The 20,266-nt window shown below is 45.4% G+C and overlaps 1 protein-coding gene across 1 annotated transcript in view; it reads left to right on the forward strand.

The window, feature by feature from the left end:
- The first annotated feature begins 1,128 nt into the window (after positions 1 to 1,128).
- Positions 1,129 to 20,266, forward strand: part of tiam2a (TIAM Rac1 associated GEF 2a) — a 62,904-nt gene continuing 43,766 nt past the window's right edge. The window contains 9 exon segments of the mRNA XM_080513347.1: positions 1,129 to 1,260; positions 1,491 to 1,588; positions 2,453 to 3,625; positions 6,589 to 7,066; positions 7,959 to 8,131; positions 9,025 to 9,249; positions 12,848 to 13,033; positions 13,258 to 13,401; positions 17,694 to 17,753. Coding sequence (XP_080369473.1) covers positions 2,459 to 3,625; positions 6,589 to 7,066; positions 7,959 to 8,131; positions 9,025 to 9,249; positions 12,848 to 13,033; positions 13,258 to 13,401; positions 17,694 to 17,753 — 2,433 coding nt within the window. The 5' untranslated portion in view covers positions 1,129 to 1,260; positions 1,491 to 1,588; positions 2,453 to 2,458.

Genomic DNA, 20,266 nt, shown 5'->3' on the forward strand with positions numbered 1-20,266 from the left:
GACATAGAGTGAGTAAATTGGGTAGTTTTCCCTAAGGTTTCAAGGTTAATGAAGGGGATTGACATGTTTAGAGTTGGAACATTCTTGTGCACTTGACCAGAGATGCATCAACACTGCTGGATTGGCCATTCCAGTGTTCTTCTGAACTGTGGTCCTAATTCAACAACTGTGACAAAGCTGTAAATAACTTGTGTATTACTGTGTAAAAAAAAGGCAGCTTGAATATGTGGGTTGAGAATTAGCGTGCAGAGAACTTCTGTCTCGGTATCAGTGCTGCTTGTGTTCAACCTCTTATCCCTTTAAATCATGACGAATGAAGCGTTTTGTTAATCCCCTGATCACCTCGGAGAGATGGTTCAAGTTCATTACCAGACGTGCAGATCTCCGGCCAAGTTTCCACTGCACCTTCAAGCGCTACTTTTTTCACACTCTTTCTAAACAGCTGCAGAAATAGTGTGCAGTTTTCTTGCCTGTCTTCATCTTGTACAATTTTTTTTTTTTTTTTTTTTTTTGTAACATCCTTCTGGATCTTTGCCCAGTTCTTCATGTTATATCTGTAAATATTTTTTTAGCCGTGGTCAATGTACTCGGTCAACCCTAGTTCATCTCACCTCGCAGTACAAGGTGCATCCAAGCAGGCGAAGATAAACTCTTAATGCGACTGGTCGCTTAATCCAGAAGGTTAGGGCTCTGGGCAGTGAGCTGTTTACACTGTAACCGCACACATGTTGTACGTGTGCTGCTGGGCTTAGTGGAGTTAGCGCTATTTGAAAGCCCCCTCACAGAACCAGCTACGTGCGTTTACAGGGGTTATGTTAAACACACAAGGAGCAGTCAAGCTGCTTCAAGATGCGACTGGAAACCCGGTGCCTCCGCAAAGGGCTCTTTCTTACTTCGCCCCCAACTCTCCGCTGACAAATTTGGCACTGACGAGTGAAGGGTGGGGGGAGGAGGAGCAAGCTAAGGTTCCAAGGTTTAAAAATAAACAGGCGGGTAAACTGTAGTCAGCTTTGACAAAACTTTCCCAAACCGGACCAAAGACGACGTCATTTACTTGCGGGAAGGTGGAAAAATGCAACAAATGTTTGGTTTGGATTGGGGGAGAGCTGCTTTGGGAGGGGAGGAGCAATTTTTTTTAAACGAGTCGTTCTGTAGCGCCAGGGTGGCACTACTCCTGGCTGGTGGGTCTCTAACTGGGATCACATGTCGAATCATTTTCCCAAATCATCTCGTCTGTGCAGCACAAGAGAAAGAGTAAAAGTAAGACAGTCTTCACAATAGTGGCATGGCTTTTGTGTGATTCAGCATTGCAGGGATTTGTTTATCCCTGTGAGAAACAAGCAGTGTCCCCGCCAACTGCCGGAGATTAGGTCTGCTCTTTAACTGGCACACCTGTTATCAAACATGGAGCTCATCGCATGGACTCAATGACAGTGTTGTGCCGTGGAAAGAACCTCAGTACTGAGTCAACTTCTCCCTGTGTGTTTCAGATGAGCCAGATGACGGTGGACTGAGTTTATTTTGAGACATGAGGTGGAGAGAACCTCGTTCGTAGAATTTCCAGAACTGAGAAGAGTCATCCAGAGAGGTGAGTCCAACAAATGTGACCCTTCCTATCTGGGTAGTCAAACAATTCTGTCATTTCAATGTGATCTTTGTTGGCTTGGTATTCAAACTTGTGTGTGTGATTGTTATGACACGGTATGTTGTGTAGCAGTGGGGGGTAGACCAAAAAGGTGTCACATCAATTGTGCATGTTCTAGTGTGGTTTCTCTTAGTTGTTAATCTACTTGGTGTGCTAACTCAAACACATGAAGGGTGACTGAGGTGTTGGCCTCCTCTGCACTTGTTATGTAATGTCATCACAGCCTAGCAGCAGATACAGATCCTGCCTGTTGCTGTCCACTGTCTCCCATGTTCTTAAAGCTCTGCGATGAAATATCTATCTGGTTACGGCTTTCAGTTGCTAATGTAAAAGTGTTGTGCACCGCCTGGAAGTGATTTTCTCAATTGTTCTCACTGTCGTCACACATAACAACCGCGACGGCTTAAACGCCCGTTCATCTCCCCCGACTTTTCTGCAGGAAGAACAGAAGCAGGTAGTAAATCGGCAGAGGTGGCAGATCATACAAACCCCATGTTTACATGTGATAGAATCAGTTGGAGCTATTTGCTTTGAAAAGCATCAAGAATGTGTGAATTGCTGTTTTTACTCTGGAAACAGAAAATAATGCCAGTGTGTGGGTGTAAGGTCTGACTTTATGTGTTCTATTATTGTTTATGAGTAATTCATTTTATGTCTCAAATGAGAACTCGGAATATCATACTGTGCCATTATATTTATTTATATATATATAGTGCCATATGTGATTACTATGAATTTTCTGGCCGCATAATGCTGATGACTTTATGACTATATTTTCTGTTTTTCTTTCTTTCTTTTTTTTTCTAGGCCAAGATGGGAAATTCAGACAGCCAGTACAGCATTCAGGGCCCCAAAGGCACAAGCATTATCTTCCCCGGGAAACAGAAGCCATATTCATTGAAGCCTCGCTCAGCCAAAGATGACGCTCTGTCACCCCACTCCTGGTGGAAAAACGCTCCAATGGGCTCGGGGTACAAGGCCAGGTGTGTTGGCCGTGGCTGCCTGTCCCCTGCTAAAAGCAGACAGCCTTACACTACTCGGCACTGTGACTACATCTCCAAGGGAGTGAGGGGGGGCAGCCCCGGCGAGCATCGCTGGCATCGCTCCCCTGGTTGTGGGATCCGAAGGAGGCACTTGTTTGAAGACTATGAGGATAATCCATATGGGGCCGAGCTTAACGGACACACTTTGAATGGACATAGTGAGGAGCGTGAGGTTTTAGAGGAACAGAGCAGCCCACGGGTGGTGATCAAGAAGGATGGTAGTCTGAGGGTGGAGTTCACCAACACCTCGGGCAACCCCCTTCTGCTAGACCAGGCTTCGGGTCCAGTCCAGCTCCTCAAATTCTCTCCCAATTTGGAATCTTCCTCCACCCCGAGTCTGCCTGGGTCCAGTGGTAGTAGGCAGGATGACCACGGCAGTGGCCCGCCACCAGCATCGACCTCCTCCACAGCCAGGACCAGCAAAGGAAGCTCACTCAGCTCCGATGGCTCCTGGTATGATTCCCCATGGGGGCCCAGCACGGAGCTCTGTGAGCAGGACCAATCTTGCACTGTCGTTCCCTCCCCCGTTCACCAACTCGACGCCTTTGCAGAACAGTCACCCCCATTGTCCATCACCGACCTTTACAGGGATCCCACAATGGCTGCCACCTTCCCCACAGCCAGGGACTTGTCCTCCCATTTACAGGATCCTCCACCAGGCCCGAGGCCACACAGGGCCTCCTTTGCATCTGTCCTGGATGTCCCCTTGGAAGAAGAATGCTCAGATGCCCACCAGTACTCGTCGTACACCCTTCCCTGCCGCAGGCCCAAAGCTCACACCATTAGTGAGAACCTGTCCCAGTATACTGAACAAGAACAGCACCAGGAGCAGTCTGGCCCTGACTTTGGTTTCCAGAAGAAAAGCTCAATCAAAAACCGCATGAGACGCTTCAGTGACTGGACGGGCAGCCTCACCCGAAAGAAGAGGAAGTCACAGGTAGGTCTGGCCACAGTTAGCTTTCTAATTGTTTTAATATTGCAGAAGCACTTCTGAATGATTTCCTTTATCGCTCACAGGGTTCATACAGAAATCTTGCATGCATGGTATGTAAAACGTTATTTTAGTATGTGCTTATCACCTTGTAGCCCACCCTCCCTACAGTAGCTGGCTCTTATTCTGATCTTGGTTAGCTCCCACATAACTAGTCCAAGTCAGAAGAGGGCATCAGTAATAAATGCACACAGACGGTTTCCCACCTGGCCAAGGTTTATTTGATAGTAAACCACAGCGGTTGTCCTGGCATGGCTGAGAACCAACCACGGTCCTCGGGTCTTTCTGCACCACAACACCAGCTGTCCGACGACAGGTCACCGTGGGGTGTTGCAAAATGAAATTTGTCGGGTGGCCAACATTGGGACTAGTTGTTTTCCGTGCGGATGGATGGGAAGACATGGATGATTCTTCAAGGAGAAGGAGTCAGATATGCAGGTGTCGCAATCTTTTTTCCTGGGTGGGTGAATCTCATTTGTATCGTGGATGTGATTAGCTGTGAAATGTCGCCTGCTTGTTGCAGGTTTTTAGCGGCTTTTGTTTCCAAGTTGTAGCGTCTAAGTGAGGACGTCGATCGAGCAGAATAGTTTTTTTGACTGTGTGCTCATTAGTAAAGTAATAACCATTTGTTTAGTCGTTTTGTAAGGTTTTAATTAATCGATATAAGCGCAGAGAATATGGGAATGGAGGAGGATGTTGCGGTAGAGAAATACAAGCAGTTAAGACTGAGCCCACATTGCTTACATTTGCATGCGTGATTTCCCAGAAGTAAAGTGATACTCGTACCATGCAGGCAGGGGTCATGGGGAGAGGTCGGATATAACCACTGCCCGTCTGCATGTTGCCTGCACGTATTTATAAGAGCCGTACCACGGTGTTGTGCATGTACGGCACACTTACTAGCTTTAATTTGGCCTGAAACATTTGTTTAAACTGAGCCTCAACTCATGTCCCTGTCTGTCTTTAAGGCTTGAAAGCAATTGTTTCTGCATTAATTCATTGTGCGTTCCCTTGTAAAAGTTTTAAGCACGCTGCTCGGATGCTGCCAAGAGAATAGCCGTAAGCCTTTCGGGAGACTGTAGAGTGAAACTAAATCCAAGCTGAAGATTTAACCCCACCCCTGCTCTAATGTTAATGAATGACTTGTCGTTGTACGGGCTGTTGTCTGCAGATTTTCTGGGCTCCCCTCACGTTCCTCAGAGAATAAAGCTGCTAATAGGGATTGCTGAGCAGTCAGTCAGGACTTACAGCAAAACAAAGGACAGAATAGAACAATCACGGCATTCAGAAGGACTTTTCTACTTCGCTGGTGTAAGAGTTTATGAGCCTCTCCTTGTGCTTTAACAGCAGATAATCTGGAGTTTAATAGATGTGATGCTCTGCATTGACGCTGCTAACCGACCCTGCAGTGACAAATACAGAGAAGACCTGGGCCATTCATTTTGAGTCTTATGCTGCTTTCACTTTACTTCACTAATGTCTCTTTAAAGCTCCTGCCCGCCATAACTCCATGCTAATTTATGGCCATGTGCAGGTGCTTAACTGGTTTATTTACTTTAGAGTTTCTTCAACCTGAAGTTGTTAAATGGTTGCTTTATTTCAGCTGTAGAAAACTCTCAGGACACAGTCAAACAAGGTTCGGTTACTCAAAGAAGAAATAGCTGGCAAACACAAGTCAGAGTCTGGATTTCCATTCAAAAGCTTCAGAATTTATTTAACGTAGGGGCTGTTGAGGAAAGTTAAAATCAGTCACTGTTTGAGTCCTTGGGACTTTCTCTGGAACTTTGGTGGCTCTTTTAGCTTTAAACCTCCATGTCCAATATATATGACAACAACTAGCTCTGGCTCCCCTCCACCTGGACTTGTGGGGTTTTAAAGGTCACATTCTGACCCTGGTCCCACAATCCTAGTACCTGCTTTCTAATGAAAAGCAGCTGGAAGAGAGCAGAGGGATGGTGCATACTTCTGGAATCTGTCAGCTAAAGGAAACCAGGGAGAGACCCACCCTGTGCACCGTGCACATTTTCCTAGGGCCTGACAGTGCAAATACTGTGTATTTCATGGTGGCAGGTGAATGTAATAGTTAAACACAGGCTATCCTCGAATGAACACTGGGAGAATTCATTCAGTTCTTTGGAAGTCAAACAGAAGCTCTCCATCGTCGGGTGGCTGGATACTGAAGGAAGCACAGAGCATAAGGAATTGGTTTAGCACAGAGAAGATCTGGATACAGCTGAGTGAGATGCTCGACCAAACAAAAGCTGGAGAGAATGAGCTCTCAAGTGATGTTGCATACTGTGCGTCTGCATGTGGAGGGTGCTCCACTGTGCTGCCGGGGGTAGAATCGATGCTGCAATCTCGTCGAGTGGAGCAAGGTTGTCATTAGGCATGAAAGGCCGCAATTCCATCAAGTGTTCATTTGGGGAATTGGGAAGCCACAGCATACCTCAAATGACGTGAAATTGTCTGAACCTGGAGGGTTCCAAGCTCCCAGGTACCATCATAGGGAATTTGTCCTACTTTCACAGACGAGCGAAAAATTTAGAGACTTGTAATGGAGACTTTGAAGTAGGTTGGAGCGTTTGGACTAGATTCTTTTTTTTTTTTTTTAAAGTTTCGCAGCGCCGTCAGGTTAATTGAAAGAGGCAGTGTTGATTTCTGTCTCACTGTAAGCTAGAGGAAATCTGCATCTCTGGGGGGAAACAAGGACTTTTTTTACTTAAACGTAAACGGGACCAATGATCTCAACTAAGTTAGAAAAGGCCTCAATCAGAACAAAACTTTCACTTCCAGCGAGTTGATAAAAATATACAATTCTCACACTCATCTCACTTGTCTCCTCTGACCTTCCTTGAGTTGAAATTCCTCACAATTCCCACACGTTCTCATCAATTCTTCTCCCTCATCAGGAGAGCAGGTACAAGGACCTGAGCGATGCCTTTGACAGCGGCGTGGACGGCCTCACCACAGACACCAGCTCCCCTTCCCAGGTTTCCAGCCTCCTCTGGTTCCCTGGGGCCTCCAGGGCCCAGTCCTCCGGAGCCATCCACCAATCGACCAGCGATGTGCTCCGCCAGAACATTTATGAGAACTTCATGAGGGAGCTGGAGACCGGAACAGGACACGGAGGAGGAGGGGGAGGAGGGGGAGCGGGAGGCAGCAGCGGCGAGAGGAGAGACCCGTCCACGGGCACGGAGGAGGGCGAGAGCAGCAGCGAGTCGGCTGAGGGTTCTCTGGAGGAGCTGGACCTCCTGTTCGAAAAGGAGCAGGGCGTGGTCCGGAGGGCCGGCTGGCTCTCCTTCAAACCCCTCGTCACCCTGCACAAGGACAGGAAGCTGGAGCTGGTGACCCGCCGCAAGTGGAAACAGTACTGGGTGACCCTGAAAGGTAAGTTTGGATCTCCCGACCTTGAAAACTGAGCCTGAGAATTTTCTGCCTTGTGGAAATGAGTCAAGTCGATTATCAGAATTTCTGCTCCGTAATTCACTTCTAAGCAGCAGGTCGGTTCCCGTTTATTCTCGGCGTCGTCTTCTCAGAGCAGTCACGTCCTTGACCGCAGCATCTCCAGTTTACATTAAGTGATTGTGTTTGGCTTCCAAGGAATCATCCTGTTGCTTCTGGCCAAAAGAGAAAAACAGGCTGCCAAATGTGCATGTATGCATTGATACTGCTTTCATAGTACTGATTTATGGAACAATTACCTGATTGAAGAAAAACAATGTATGAATAGTGACAGTTTTGTCATTTTCTTCTGATTTGAAGTGAGATTTTGGGGATTATGTGAATTTTTTATTTTTTGGGGGTTTGTTATTTTTTTTGTATTATGTTTCATTGCTACAGCAAATCTCTACCAACGTAATTTCTTTGATTCTTTTATAACATGTCCAAGCAGAAACGGCTTGACTTTATATTAATGAGTGTTTGATTAATTCTAGTTTCTATCATGGATCTAACAAACTTTTTTAGTGACTATGGTTTTATATCATTATTTTAAGAATCAAAACTGACCTGATTTCCGTTATGCATTCATTTAAAAGTATTGATCTTTTCTATGCTTGTTCTGCTTGCTTTCTTACAATCAGATTGTTCAATATATCAAACACTTTACCAGAATTGAAGAAATAGGTGTCATTTATAAAATATGTATCGATAAAGAAAATGGTTTGTTCAAAACGAACAAAACCTCTTGTAACTTACAGCTTGAATTTTATCAATCTTTTTTTTGGGATGTTTGCATATTGATCTCTTCCTGTTTTGGTGTCTTTCTCCTGTTGTGCAGGATGTACGTTGCTGTTCTATGAAACTTATGGTAAAGGCTCACTGGAGCAGGAGCTGTCGCCCCGCTACGCCCTGCTGGCCGAGGACAGCATCGTCCAGTCTGTTCCCGAACACCCCAAGAAGGAGAACGTGTTTTGCCTCAGCAACTCGTATGGGGACGTCTATCTCTTCCAGGTGAGAAAGTCAAACCGTCAGTGACAACTCTTATCTAGTAAGTGTATTATACCATTAGATTGTGTTGCTTTGGATTCGGGGTACTGAAACATTGTTAGTCCTGTCCATCATGTCAACATTGTTATCCTGAAGCAGACACTCTAGCAGTCCACTGAATGTTTTTACTTTAAACACAGAAATGTGCAAAAATGTTCTCACAGTGTACTCTGGCAGAAGATGGTTAAATTATACCACACACACTTTTAGGCTCCCCTTCCCCCGAGTGTTGCATATAAAATGACCAATTTCAGCTCCTGACAAACTTGTAAAGTCCTCAAACTTTCCAATGCGGTCTGAGAGCACATCCTACTTTTCTCGTCGTGCTCACTGACTTGTCTCTCCCCACCAAAATCTGGCTATGTTGTCCAGCTTCAGGACTGAGGCTTGCAGCTTTCCCAGGATGCACCATGTCACGGTGTCCAGTCGTTTTAGCCAGTGAAAATGACATGGCCTCAGAGGCAAGGAAGGAGAAAATCAACTGCCACACAAAGACAGCCTGGTTTCATCCTTTTGTTTCCATTTACATGCCCTGTTGAGCACAAGTCACTGTGGCAGGTGATTTCAATACCAGTACGTCTCCAGGGTGATAGATGTAGCAATAAAATGGCTTATTAAAAAGCAAAATACATGTTTGATTTGAACACCAGCTGAGTACATAGGCTGTTAATCAATATTTCTTTTATTGATCCAGCAAAGCCTGGCATACCACTAAATGATCGTATTGTGATATACGGTACAATAACACACCAGCAGTGCACTGGAGACTTTCATCATGCTCGGGAGCTATGAATTCGCCTCGTAACGAGGAATATTTGCCTTCTAATCTTAGTCTCTGTCCCACGTTGTCCTTCCAGGCCACCACCCAAACCGACCTGGAAAACTGGGTGACGGCCATCCACTCTGCGAGTGCGTCGCTGCTGGCCAAGCGCCAGGGGAAGGAGGACACTGTGCGTCTGCTGCGGAGCCAGGTCCGCGGCCTGCTGCAGAAGATCGACATGGACGGGAAGATGAAGAAGATGGCCGAGCTCCAGCTGACCGTCGTCAGCGATCCCAAAAACCGCAAAGCTATCGAGAACCAGGTGAGGTGGTGACACGGTCCGTCGGTATTGACTATGAAATTGAATAAACAGCCATGAATATCGAAGGCCTTTTGCTTCGGAGTTCACCTCACAGCACTCATGGATCAGGTATATTTCAGGCCACATGGCGTGCCCTACTTAATTCTCCTGGTTTTGTGAGTACGGCAACAAGATTGAGCTTTATTTTCGTCTGTGGTTGGGTGAAGTGGCCTAAATGTGCGAGTTCCCTAGCGCATTGCGAGGAGCCCGGGGGGGGGCGTCACTCCCCGGGCATCAGATTGGAATTCCAGATGTTTCCCAGTAATGGACTCTCAATGTGCATTATCCTCCTCCTCCTCCTCCTCACAGCCCGGGGGAGAATCACTCTGCTGCAGCTGATTATAGACAGATATAAAAAGCCTTTTACCTATATCTTAACAGGAAGACAAATGCTTTTTATGAGAAGTAAAATGTGTAGGAAAATCTACCTCCATTCACAGTGTGCATTCAGCTCATCTGGTCAGTGACTTAAAGCTCTAAATTTAGACTTAATGTGTCTCTGTGGCTTTTTAAACAAGAGCACACTGATGGCTCAAAACTACTTCGCTGGTGTGGTTCGGTTTTAGTCAGAAGAGGAACCTTGAGTAGAAAGGTAAATATGTTATGGGGAGGAACAGGATGCTGGACAGCTCACCGCGGTAATGACCGATGGAGATGTCACCGCCTCGCTGTGCGCTCGTGCCTGTTTCCAATTAGCCGGTGTGCCACCTCAGAGCAGACAAAGAGACAGACGGGGTTGGAGTCAATGATAGGGTCAGAAGAGGTATGGGACAGGGCTCTGATACCGGCGCCTTGAGGCTGATGATAGATTTAGGGTTTTGCTTGAGTTGTCGAGCACCAACAGGGCACTGCTTTGATGTCCCCGCCCACCCCCACCCATGTCTGCTGGAATCAGTGCCAGTAGACCTTGTTTGAAGTCTGCATTTGCCCCCGTTTAAACACACACACACACACACACACACACACACACACACACACACACACACACACACACACACACACACACACACACACACACACACACACACACACACACACACACACACACACACACACACACACACACACACACACACACACACACACACACACACACACACACACACACACACTCAAGTTGCATTGAAGGACTGACTATGCATTAGTGTTTTTTGCTGAATCCAGGGAGCAGATGTTAAAGTGGGGAATAAGAAAAGATGAGGATGCGTTGGAGGAAAAGTCTTCTGCTGAGCTGAATGGCTCTGAAATGGATGTAAATTAAGCTTTTCACGTAGGACCAGATGGGCCTGAACATGTCGAACTTTTCTCTGATATTTCCCTGCATTTTCTCAGACCGCACAGCGTACACTTCCAACCTATAGACAGATCCTCCGTCCTCGATTAAAAGTAGAAAATCATCCAACCACATTTTAGAAGATGACTATTTTAGGGAATTCCTTAAAGAAGAGAGTGATACTTGTCTCTCAACAAACACATCCAGATTGCGTGTACCCAAGATGGGTACAGGACTATTGTGTGGTAGTTTATACATAGACTTGAATTCTTGCTGCGCAGCAGCTCTCCTAAATTTGTCCGTGCTTTTGAGGAAAGAGCTTATCTGATTTAGCCGGTAAGGCCTCCTTCCCCATCTAAAGTCATTTTCAGACTACTCAGTGGAATTAAATCGCAGGTCCTGCAGAACATTGTGTGTTTATCTAATGACCCATAAATATCGGGATGAAAAAAAAAAAAATGCCGGCTTATATCAGAGGATTTATGTGCGAGGTCTTCAAGTTTAACCAGGACCAAGACCTGGACAAGACGGAGTGGGCTTTTGATGAAAACACACACACCAAAGTCATCCGTGTGTCCAGAGAAAAACCTTCAGCTGTTCCCTGTGATTATCTGTCCAGAAGATTCACCTGTTTACTGTTAACTGTAGTTATAAAGATTTTAAATCACTTTTAGATGAGTATAATCAGCACAAACATGGTGATGACTGGTAAAAATACATTTACACTCAAGTTTACTAACTTAAAATTTTGAAAAATACAAATGAATTTATATATTTTCACAACTACTAAGTTTTAGCATTTATGTGTGCGATTCACCAAAGGCTAAAATATTTCTAATTCTTCCCAATGTCTCCAATTGTTATTTGCACAGGCATGTGGTTGTATTCTTTCAATAAGTAGATGAGATCATTGAAATAAAGTCTCTGGATAAAACATTCATGGCTAATATCCACCCTGCATGCAACTTTTCTCACAGTAAAATACACAATGAAACTTTCTTTATACTTTTTTCTGTGTTCATACCTGTATTGTCGTAAGGTTGTATAGTCAACGTTTTAGATAAACCACTTTTATTATTTATACAGAAAGAGAAGCCTCTTTTGCATTGAAAGTCTAGTTAGGAATTTAGCTTGAGTTATTAAAGTCACACGTCTTTGCATAATTGTTTTTATCGCAATATTTTACATCTTGGAAATCTATTTTCAGACTAGAATTAGGCCGTGTATTTTTATCCTAAACGTTAGTTTTCTGTGGAGGTCTTTGTCAGTGATAATAAGTTGGTGCTAACTTTGTTACCATTGTTGTGTCTACCAATCGGGGAGATGTGTTGCGTGCCAATTCGAAGTTATTTTCAGCCAAAGATTTTTCACTCCCGATAGTTTACGTCTCGCACAGGAATGTCTGAATGTTATGGGACTCGAGGCCATTAGCCGAGGCCACCTGCCCTGTTACATACGTAGACGTTTTCGGCTTCTTGGTATTTTCTGTGCAAGGTCTTTGAGATGTTTGAGAAGTCACAGGTTTATGAAACACCTCCCCGCCGTCTTTTCTCTTGTTCCCCTAATCCTAAAGAATGCAGTCGACGTGAAAGAGACCTAATGGCACAGCACCGTAGGGGGCGTTATTGTAAATGAACTCGGAGCGCAGAGGAGACCTATTAAATCCAGTTGTTATGGGGGGTTGTTTAACTTGAGTGTTCTCGTTAAAGCCGGTGTCCAGCCAACAAAATAAGCACTTTCTTATAACTTACATAGTGCAAACAGGGATGGATTTTCAGAGTGTGTGGGGGGGGGGGTAAACTGTAAAAATTGCACATGTGGATGTGTGTTTGTAACTTTAATGGGTGGTCTGTGCAACATCACCAGTCTCTCAAATCCGTCATAAAAATAGGCATTTGGATTTATTACGCACACACACACATGCAGGCACGCACGCACGCACGCACGCACGCACACACACACACACACACACACACACACACACACACACACACACACACACACACACACACACACACACACACACACACACACACACACACTGGGTATTCAGTCATCCCTCACTATCAAACCTCCACCAAGAAATGCCCCCAGCCTCCACCAACATCTGCAAGCAATTGCAGCTTAAAGGAAAGCACTGGAATGACCCTGGATCTGCCTCTTTGATTCTCCCCTGCCTCCTCCCCTCCCTCTCTTTTAGCTTCATCCATCACCAGCAGAAAACAAAAAAAAAACAGGTTCACATTGAGGAATCAAACGTCACCCTAATCATCCTGTTTCCTCCAGATCCAGCAGTGGGAGCAGAACCTGGAGCGGTTCAACACGGATCTGTTCAGGATGCGCTGCTACCTCGCCAGTTTACAGGGTGGAGAGCTTCCCAATCCCAAGAGCCTGCTCGCTATCGCCAGCCGCCCCACCAAAAGTACCCTGGGACGCCTGGGCATTTTCTCCGTCTCCTCCTTCCATGCACTGGTAAAAACTGAGGGAGAGGAATCTATGAATTGCAGCAGTGTTTTTCACTTCGCTTCTGATTAACTTGATGTCGAACAGTAACATGGAAAAGCGGAATCTAAAAAGCATTCTGCAAACGTTTCCTTCACGCATCATTGAGGGGAAATGACCCCAATTAAGATGTTTTGATTACATCGGGTTTTTTTAAAAGAAGGGATTTCAGCGGTGATATTGTGCCACTTCAGATCTGCTCTCGAGACGAGGCCGCGGTCAGGAGGCGCTCGCTGTCCCTGACACACAGGCAGCGGAAGAGAGGCCTCTTCTCCTCGCTGAAAGGCCTCGACAACCTGACCAAGAGGGGCAGAGACAAGAGACCTTCTGCATCACAGGTAATACTGAACACACACACACACACACACACACACGCACAGGTTGCATGTGCTTGATGAATGATTTCTATATTTGCTGTCCTTAAAAAAACAAACCTAGAGTATCTCTTTCTTTACTTAAACATTGAAATTTCATGACAATTCTAAGAAAAAGCACTCTCATCGTCATATATCTGGTGAAATAAAGGCGTGCAGATCAGGGTGAACCGAAATGTAAATTGATAGTTATTTTACTCCACGTTCACGCTGTGTCTTCTCTGATCCAAACACTGCAGCAACGAGCTGACAATGATGAAAGAGGAAGTGACTGGAGTTTCCTTTTGTAGAAACTTTGCACCTCCTTAAGTCACGCTTTCCTTTTCTGCAATACCACCTTTTTTCTTAGTACACAATGCCCTTTCATAAATTCTGAAGAAATATCTTTGCTTTAATGTAACATTGCATTTAAGATGCTCATCAAACAGGCCTCACTGGATAACTCATCAGACTATTAAGAACCTGTTAGCTCAAACATGTAGAGTAGTGAGGGTGTTGGTTCACATTGATCTCTTCACACCACCGCACTAAGAAGAAAAAAAGATACTGCAGCAAACAGAAAATGAGGAAAATGGCAATGCACAAGAAATGTAGCCTTTAATAAATTTTTTTATGATGTATGAAATTAGAATATGCTGAAATGCAAATGTGATTTGCATTAAAAGAAGAATCAATAGTATTTTTCTCGAAGCTAAAAACGGGACTCTCTGCCTTGAGATGAAATTATGCTCCACAGTTGCCTCATTAGGTTTAAGGTGTTTGTGTATCATTTTGTACGTCGTAAAAACCGAAAGGCTCTTTTTCCTCACATTTTTTTTTTTTTTAATGCGTGACTTGCGGCAAGCCCGTTGGGCTACCGCTTCAGTCAAAAAATAGATATGGTAATAAGAGAAATGTGGCATCGTGAACTTTACGACGGTGTTTTTGTGTCCTTGTCACAGTTTGAGCGCCTGACAGCAGCTCCCGGGCCTTGAGGTGACATTAAATAATCCCTATTAAATCCTGCAGTAATGAAACTCCTCAGGCGGGGTGAATTAGCTGCTGCTCATAGCAGGATCACCCACCTTGTGTGTGCAGCAGACGCAGGGAGGAATATCTGTAACGTGACCATGCAGAATTCAGAAGCATGTGTCCACACTGTGTGGACACATGCATGTGTGTGTGAGCTCGAGGGGGACGGAGAGAGAGAGAAAATAAAACACTTCACGCTAACTCCCCTAGGTGCACATTGCTCACGTCCGTTAACAAAACAACCTGGAAACACGTCGGCCTTATCGCTTGCTCGCGTGCTTGTTTTGACATGAAAGACGTGGAGAGGTGTGGTACAGTCACACGGCACTCTCAGCACATTTTAAACCCCCTGGGGGAGTTGTTATTAATTAAAAAGCATGTAAATTAACATCCCCTCCTGCTTTCCTGGGGAAAAAAAAGTTTCGGTACAAACCAGGGGATCGTTCCTCTCCCGGGTGTGTGAGGTGGGAACCCCTCGCAGGTTATTAATTAGACTCATGCCGGTGCGTTATTTGTTGATACAGAAATCCACCGGGCCGAACCCTGAAGCTGCGGCCTTTTGAGAACACTCTCCTCATGGTGGTCTATTTAAAGTGCCGCCGCTCATTTACTCTTTTATGGACTTCTTGTTCATTAGTGGAGACTGTAGAAAGTGTTCCTCGCTGCTGAGGTGTTCCTAATCAGATCCCGCACTACCTGCCTCCCGACTGCTTACAAATTGTTCCCTGTCCTGTTTCACTTAGCTCCCATCTAGTTCATCTCCGCCGCCACCTGCTCGAAGATATTCACGTGTCGCCCACATGGGAAATCTGGCCAACCAGCCTGACGAGGCCCCGGCAACACAGTGCAGAAGGCCTCGGTGACGCTGCAGCATCAGCATGAATTATTAAAAACCTTATGTGGTAGATGGCGTCCGCCGCTCCTTCCTGAGCCCCGCAGACACTGGCAGATGGTTAGTGTAAAGACACTAAATATTAAACAGCCTCCTTTTATATATCCCCCCCCCCCCCCCCCCAGGTTTCCGCCTCTCTCACAAGTTTCTGTGAAGGATTTTCTGGTATTTTCGTCTCCACTCCGAGGCTAATAAGAAGCAGTTAATGGCTGGCGCGAGCTGCAAGGCTTTTCTCTGAATCCTGGGCTTGTTCTTGGTTATTTTCTTTCAAGAATGAGCCATCGTTCGTTAGTTTCGGTGTTCCGTTATCCTGCGTGGAGAATCCATGCGTGGCTGTTTTTGAATGACATCATCAGGCGCTGTGATGTCCTCGGTTAGGACTTGGACAGAAAAGAAATCAAACTCCACCATCCACCGATTATGTTCAAGTTCAGGTTTTCTTGTCTTCTCCCCCCCCCCCCCCCCACATGTTAAATCTCTTAAACCGAGCTTTTCGTCTTCCTCTCACCGTTTGTCTTTCCTGTTCTCCCCCCTGTCTTGTTTCCCAGAGCAGGAACATCAGAGCGTTCCCCGCCGGCCTCACAGTTTCCATACTGACTCATCTATGTTGACTAAGACTAAAATCCCGTTTACCACTGCGACGCTGCGCTCCATAAACCTTGCCCCTAAGTCACCCCCCCCCCCCCCACACACACACACACACACACACACACACACACACACACACACACACACACACACACACACACACACACACACACACACACACACACACGACCCTCTCCCTTCCCTGTCGTTTTGTCTCTCCTCATCCGTCTTAGCAGGGCTGTGTATACAAGAACGGAGGTGGCCGGCAGTCGGCTGTGGGAACCGGGCCAGAGAGGGCCGTGGATTTGTGGGAGAGTTGGTAAAGCTTTCTAAAATTAGACCGTTTATGGTGAAGCAGTGCTGTTTATAGCCACTTTAGAAATGTAGTCTGGTGATTACAGGTCACAAAGTGCTCCTCACTACTATTTCGAGCACGAGAAAGTTTTTTTTTTTTTTGTCTCCGGTGATTATAAAGTATTCGAGGTCATGTTTTGTAAGGAGGAGTAAAGTGTCGCTTCTTTGGCCCACATCAGTGTGTCAGAAGAGACATTACCTGCATTCTTCCATTAAAACATACTCTTATTGGTTATTGGTTGCGTGAGATATAATACAACATGCTGGTTGTAGGAACATGTTGCTCCGACTATATTTACTTGAAAGCCACACAGATCACCAAACCATACATATTAAGGGCCTAAAAGCTGCAAATTATTAACAACTGGTAAAGATTCTTTCCAATTACACTTCTTCTCTCTGTCCATTCATCTCCTGCACTGTATTATCCAACGTTCCAGCTTTTCAGAGTGTGTGAATCCAGATTGCACCCTCTACAGGTTGCAGTTCATCGTAGAGCAAACACAAAGAGACAAACACACACACATTTATACCTTTTACATATTTTATTAAAATTATTATTTTTTTTTTTCGAAATAAACATTTCAGACTGAACTTGTACTTCTTTGCATTGAGACCAAAGGGAAAAGATCAATAATTGTTATTTGGACTCCATAAGCTATCTTCTCGCTATCTTTTCAGCTGACGCTGTACGTGGCCCGTGAACTGAAATAGATTTGACACTTGGGATCTTGAAAATCTTGCAGAAAAACCTCTCCGCTTGAGATCCTTTAATTTTGCAGCCAAACACGAGTAGCTCTGCGTTGGGGTCGGACCCGACGCCAGCTGTGCCACCTGTCACGTCTCTCCTGCCAAGCGACAAACCGTCTGATAGCTGCTGCCTGTTTGAGCGAGGACCGCAGTCACGCCCTCGCATTAAAGGATGGCTCAGTGTCACCGCTGTATTATAGAGTTGTCGAAGCCCTCTGAGGCTGCAGATGCACCTCCAGCAGCAGCTCAGTCAGACACGAGAGGCGAGGTTCAGGAGAGAAGCTGAGGAATTTGTCTTCGTGGATGTTTGGATGGAAACGAGGGGGACTGCTGGACTCATTCATCCTTTCATCTCTCTGTTGCACAGAAAACCACTGTCCGTACACACACACACACACACACACACACACCCTCCTTTGCTTACACACACACACACCCTCAGCACAGTTCCAGCGATGCACCTTCAAAGGCTCCAGAGCCGGTTTGGAAGCGGTATCAAAGCGCTGCACTCACCGCGCGTAGTTTTTAATTAACTACAAAATGGCACAGTGTGTGTTTAATATTGTGTTGCCGGAGTGTGCGAGGCGCTTAATCGCTCATGAGTCAATCAGCGTGGTGCCCCTCTGTCTGTACTTCTAAGCGTCTCGTGTCTTGATTTCAGATCTTTGAGAGCGACGCTGGAGGTCAAACGTACGCCGCCCTGCCTCCCCGAAGCACCGAGGTGAGTCAGAGAATTCACTAACTTTGCCCACTAATGGTTTTGTGGACCTTTTGATATATATCTTTTAAAGAGTCCTCCACCATCTGTCATGTCCATCGCGTGGCAGCAGGTTTATTCGCACTTGCACCGTGAAGAAATGGGACCGCCGTTGCTTTGACCTCGCAGCTCTGATTTAGCAGGGTGTGTAAAGATATTCTTCCACGTGAGGTGTGTACATCAGGAGATCAGTGTGTGTGTGTGTGTGGGGGGGGTGGCACATTACTCGTCCAGGATCAAAGCAGAGGCTCCTTTCATGTTGATTTGCAGATGTCTGCAAGATTAAAAAAAAAAAAAGCGGCATGTCTAACAGGAGTGGCGTTGGAGACCGGTGTGAACGGGGGGGCTCGGTCCACGCCATAATCGAGTTAATGGCCGGCGCTGAGTGTATATGCGGATGGTAAAAGTGTTGAATGATGGACGAGTGTGAATCGTGGCCATCTGAGCAGCCAGACACTGGAGCGGCAGCCTTTGCAATTTATGTGGCGGTTACACGTCCGCATCACTAATGTGTGAAATACTGCTGTGAGCTCGCGTCTCCAAAGCGTACTGTCCTCCAGCTTCTGCGTCTCTTTGTCCTCACGGTCAGCCGCCTTCATCACACACCTCAACACGTGAACAAGGAGCCACTTGTGCTTTTAGTTTGACTGCAACCTGCGAGGGCTGTGATTCGCCCTGAAATCTACTGATCTTACCAAAATCTGCTCCTGCTGCAGTATAAATTGGCTTTGATTAATATTTGATTTTAATGGCGACTGATGAGGTAAAGTTTGGACATGAAAGAGCTGGCTTCAAGGGAGAAATGCACTTGTAATTACAATTCATTTTTGCAGTTTTCTGATTATCTTCTCCAGATCTTATTTACAATCGTGTGGTTGTTGTTTGGGTCTTTCTGAGCAGTGGTTCCCAACCTTGAGGTCTGGCTCGGCCTCGAGACAAAACTAAGTTTGTTTAAAAAAAAACAAACAATCAAAGTAAGATACTTTCTGGAGCCGAGAGCCCCCCTGGGAAGACTCTTGCTTTTGTGAGAGTGGATTTATCTGCTAGAATTGGACTTCATTGTAATGTTTTGGCATTTCAGAGATGACACAGGGGGTCTGCGACTTCACTTAGGAGCAATCGAGAGGGTTACAACGAAAACAACAACAAAGGGAAAGCTCAGGATCCACTGTTTTTGTGTGCAACTTCACTGTTTTAGACTCGCTGCTCTCATCGTGTTGGTTTCAGTGAGAGTGGGCAGCTATTTTTAGCCAAACAAAGCTGTGATAAGCCTCCTACCCACCCACAAGACTACAGAAAAGCCTGGTTACATGCCGGAGCCGTTACATCAAAACAGGTCTGTCCGTGTGGAATCTGCAAATCATCTTGAATGTGTATTATTTGTTCGGAGTGATAGAAATTCCCCTATCAACTTGTAAGTCAGTATATCATATCTGTGCAAAGGACCGTACAGCAGTTTGGAAATTGTATTTAAAACAAACAAAAAACGTTGTTTAGTTGGCCTCAGAAGAGATCTGGGAGGTCCCAGTGGTACAATCTGAAATACCATCGATGATGTACAAACACCAGCTGCTAAGCAGTTTAAACTCTCATAGTCAGACTTTCTTCAAAGCATTCAGGGTCATGGTTTTACAATGAACTTAATTGTAAAATTGGGTTCTGCAACCGGGGAACAAAACAAACACCAAAAGCCTAGAATCCATGTTTGCTGCCTTAATTATAACAGTTTAGTTGAAGCTACCCATTTAATCTTTTCGGTGTGTTTACCAATTGAAAGCGACTCTTTCCAGTGGTTTGACAGTTTTTGTGGTGGACTTTGTTTTACAATCACTATACGCATATGAAATACCAACCTGAAATCTGGATTTGATTCAGACATGCACACAATAGCAGCTAAAGTCCTGTAACGAGTGCTTTGTAACAGCATTTCAAGAGAAATTTTTAGCAAACTATACTATGGCATAGGAGTTAGGATGACTTTCTGTGCCATGCGTGTATATTTTCCCTGTGCGTGCTTCGATTTTTCTTGGGATTGTTAACTGATCTCTGATGTGAATGTGTGTGTGTGTCCAGCATCCCCCCCCCCCCTCCGCCCTGCCCCGCCCCACCCCGCCCAGCTGGAATCAGCTCCAGCCCCACTTAAGGGATAGAATATTGAAACTGGTTGAACAGTCTTTTTTTTTTTTAAACAGTTCAAAAGCAAAAAGGAAATTTACGCATTTTGTTTTGGGAGCTTTGGTTCTGTCGAACACCTCCTATTTGTTAGGAGCAACTGAAAATATATGGTCAAAAGTCACGAACAGTCTACTGTTTATTCACGTGATGGAAATGTCGGGTTTGTATGGGGCTGTTGGGACAGTTGCTGTTCTGATGTTGCACAGACACATTGGTATAATGGACTCTTTCAGACCGAGCAGGATGAGGTTGAGAAGATCGCTGTTGCGCTGGATTAAGTGATTCATGGCGCGAGTCTGCGG

Source organism: Blennius ocellaris (genome assembly GCF_963422515.1).
Source record: "Blennius ocellaris genome assembly, chromosome: 17".
In the NCBI taxonomy this organism is placed as follows: Eukaryota; Metazoa; Chordata; class Actinopteri; order Blenniiformes; family Blenniidae; genus Blennius; species Blennius ocellaris.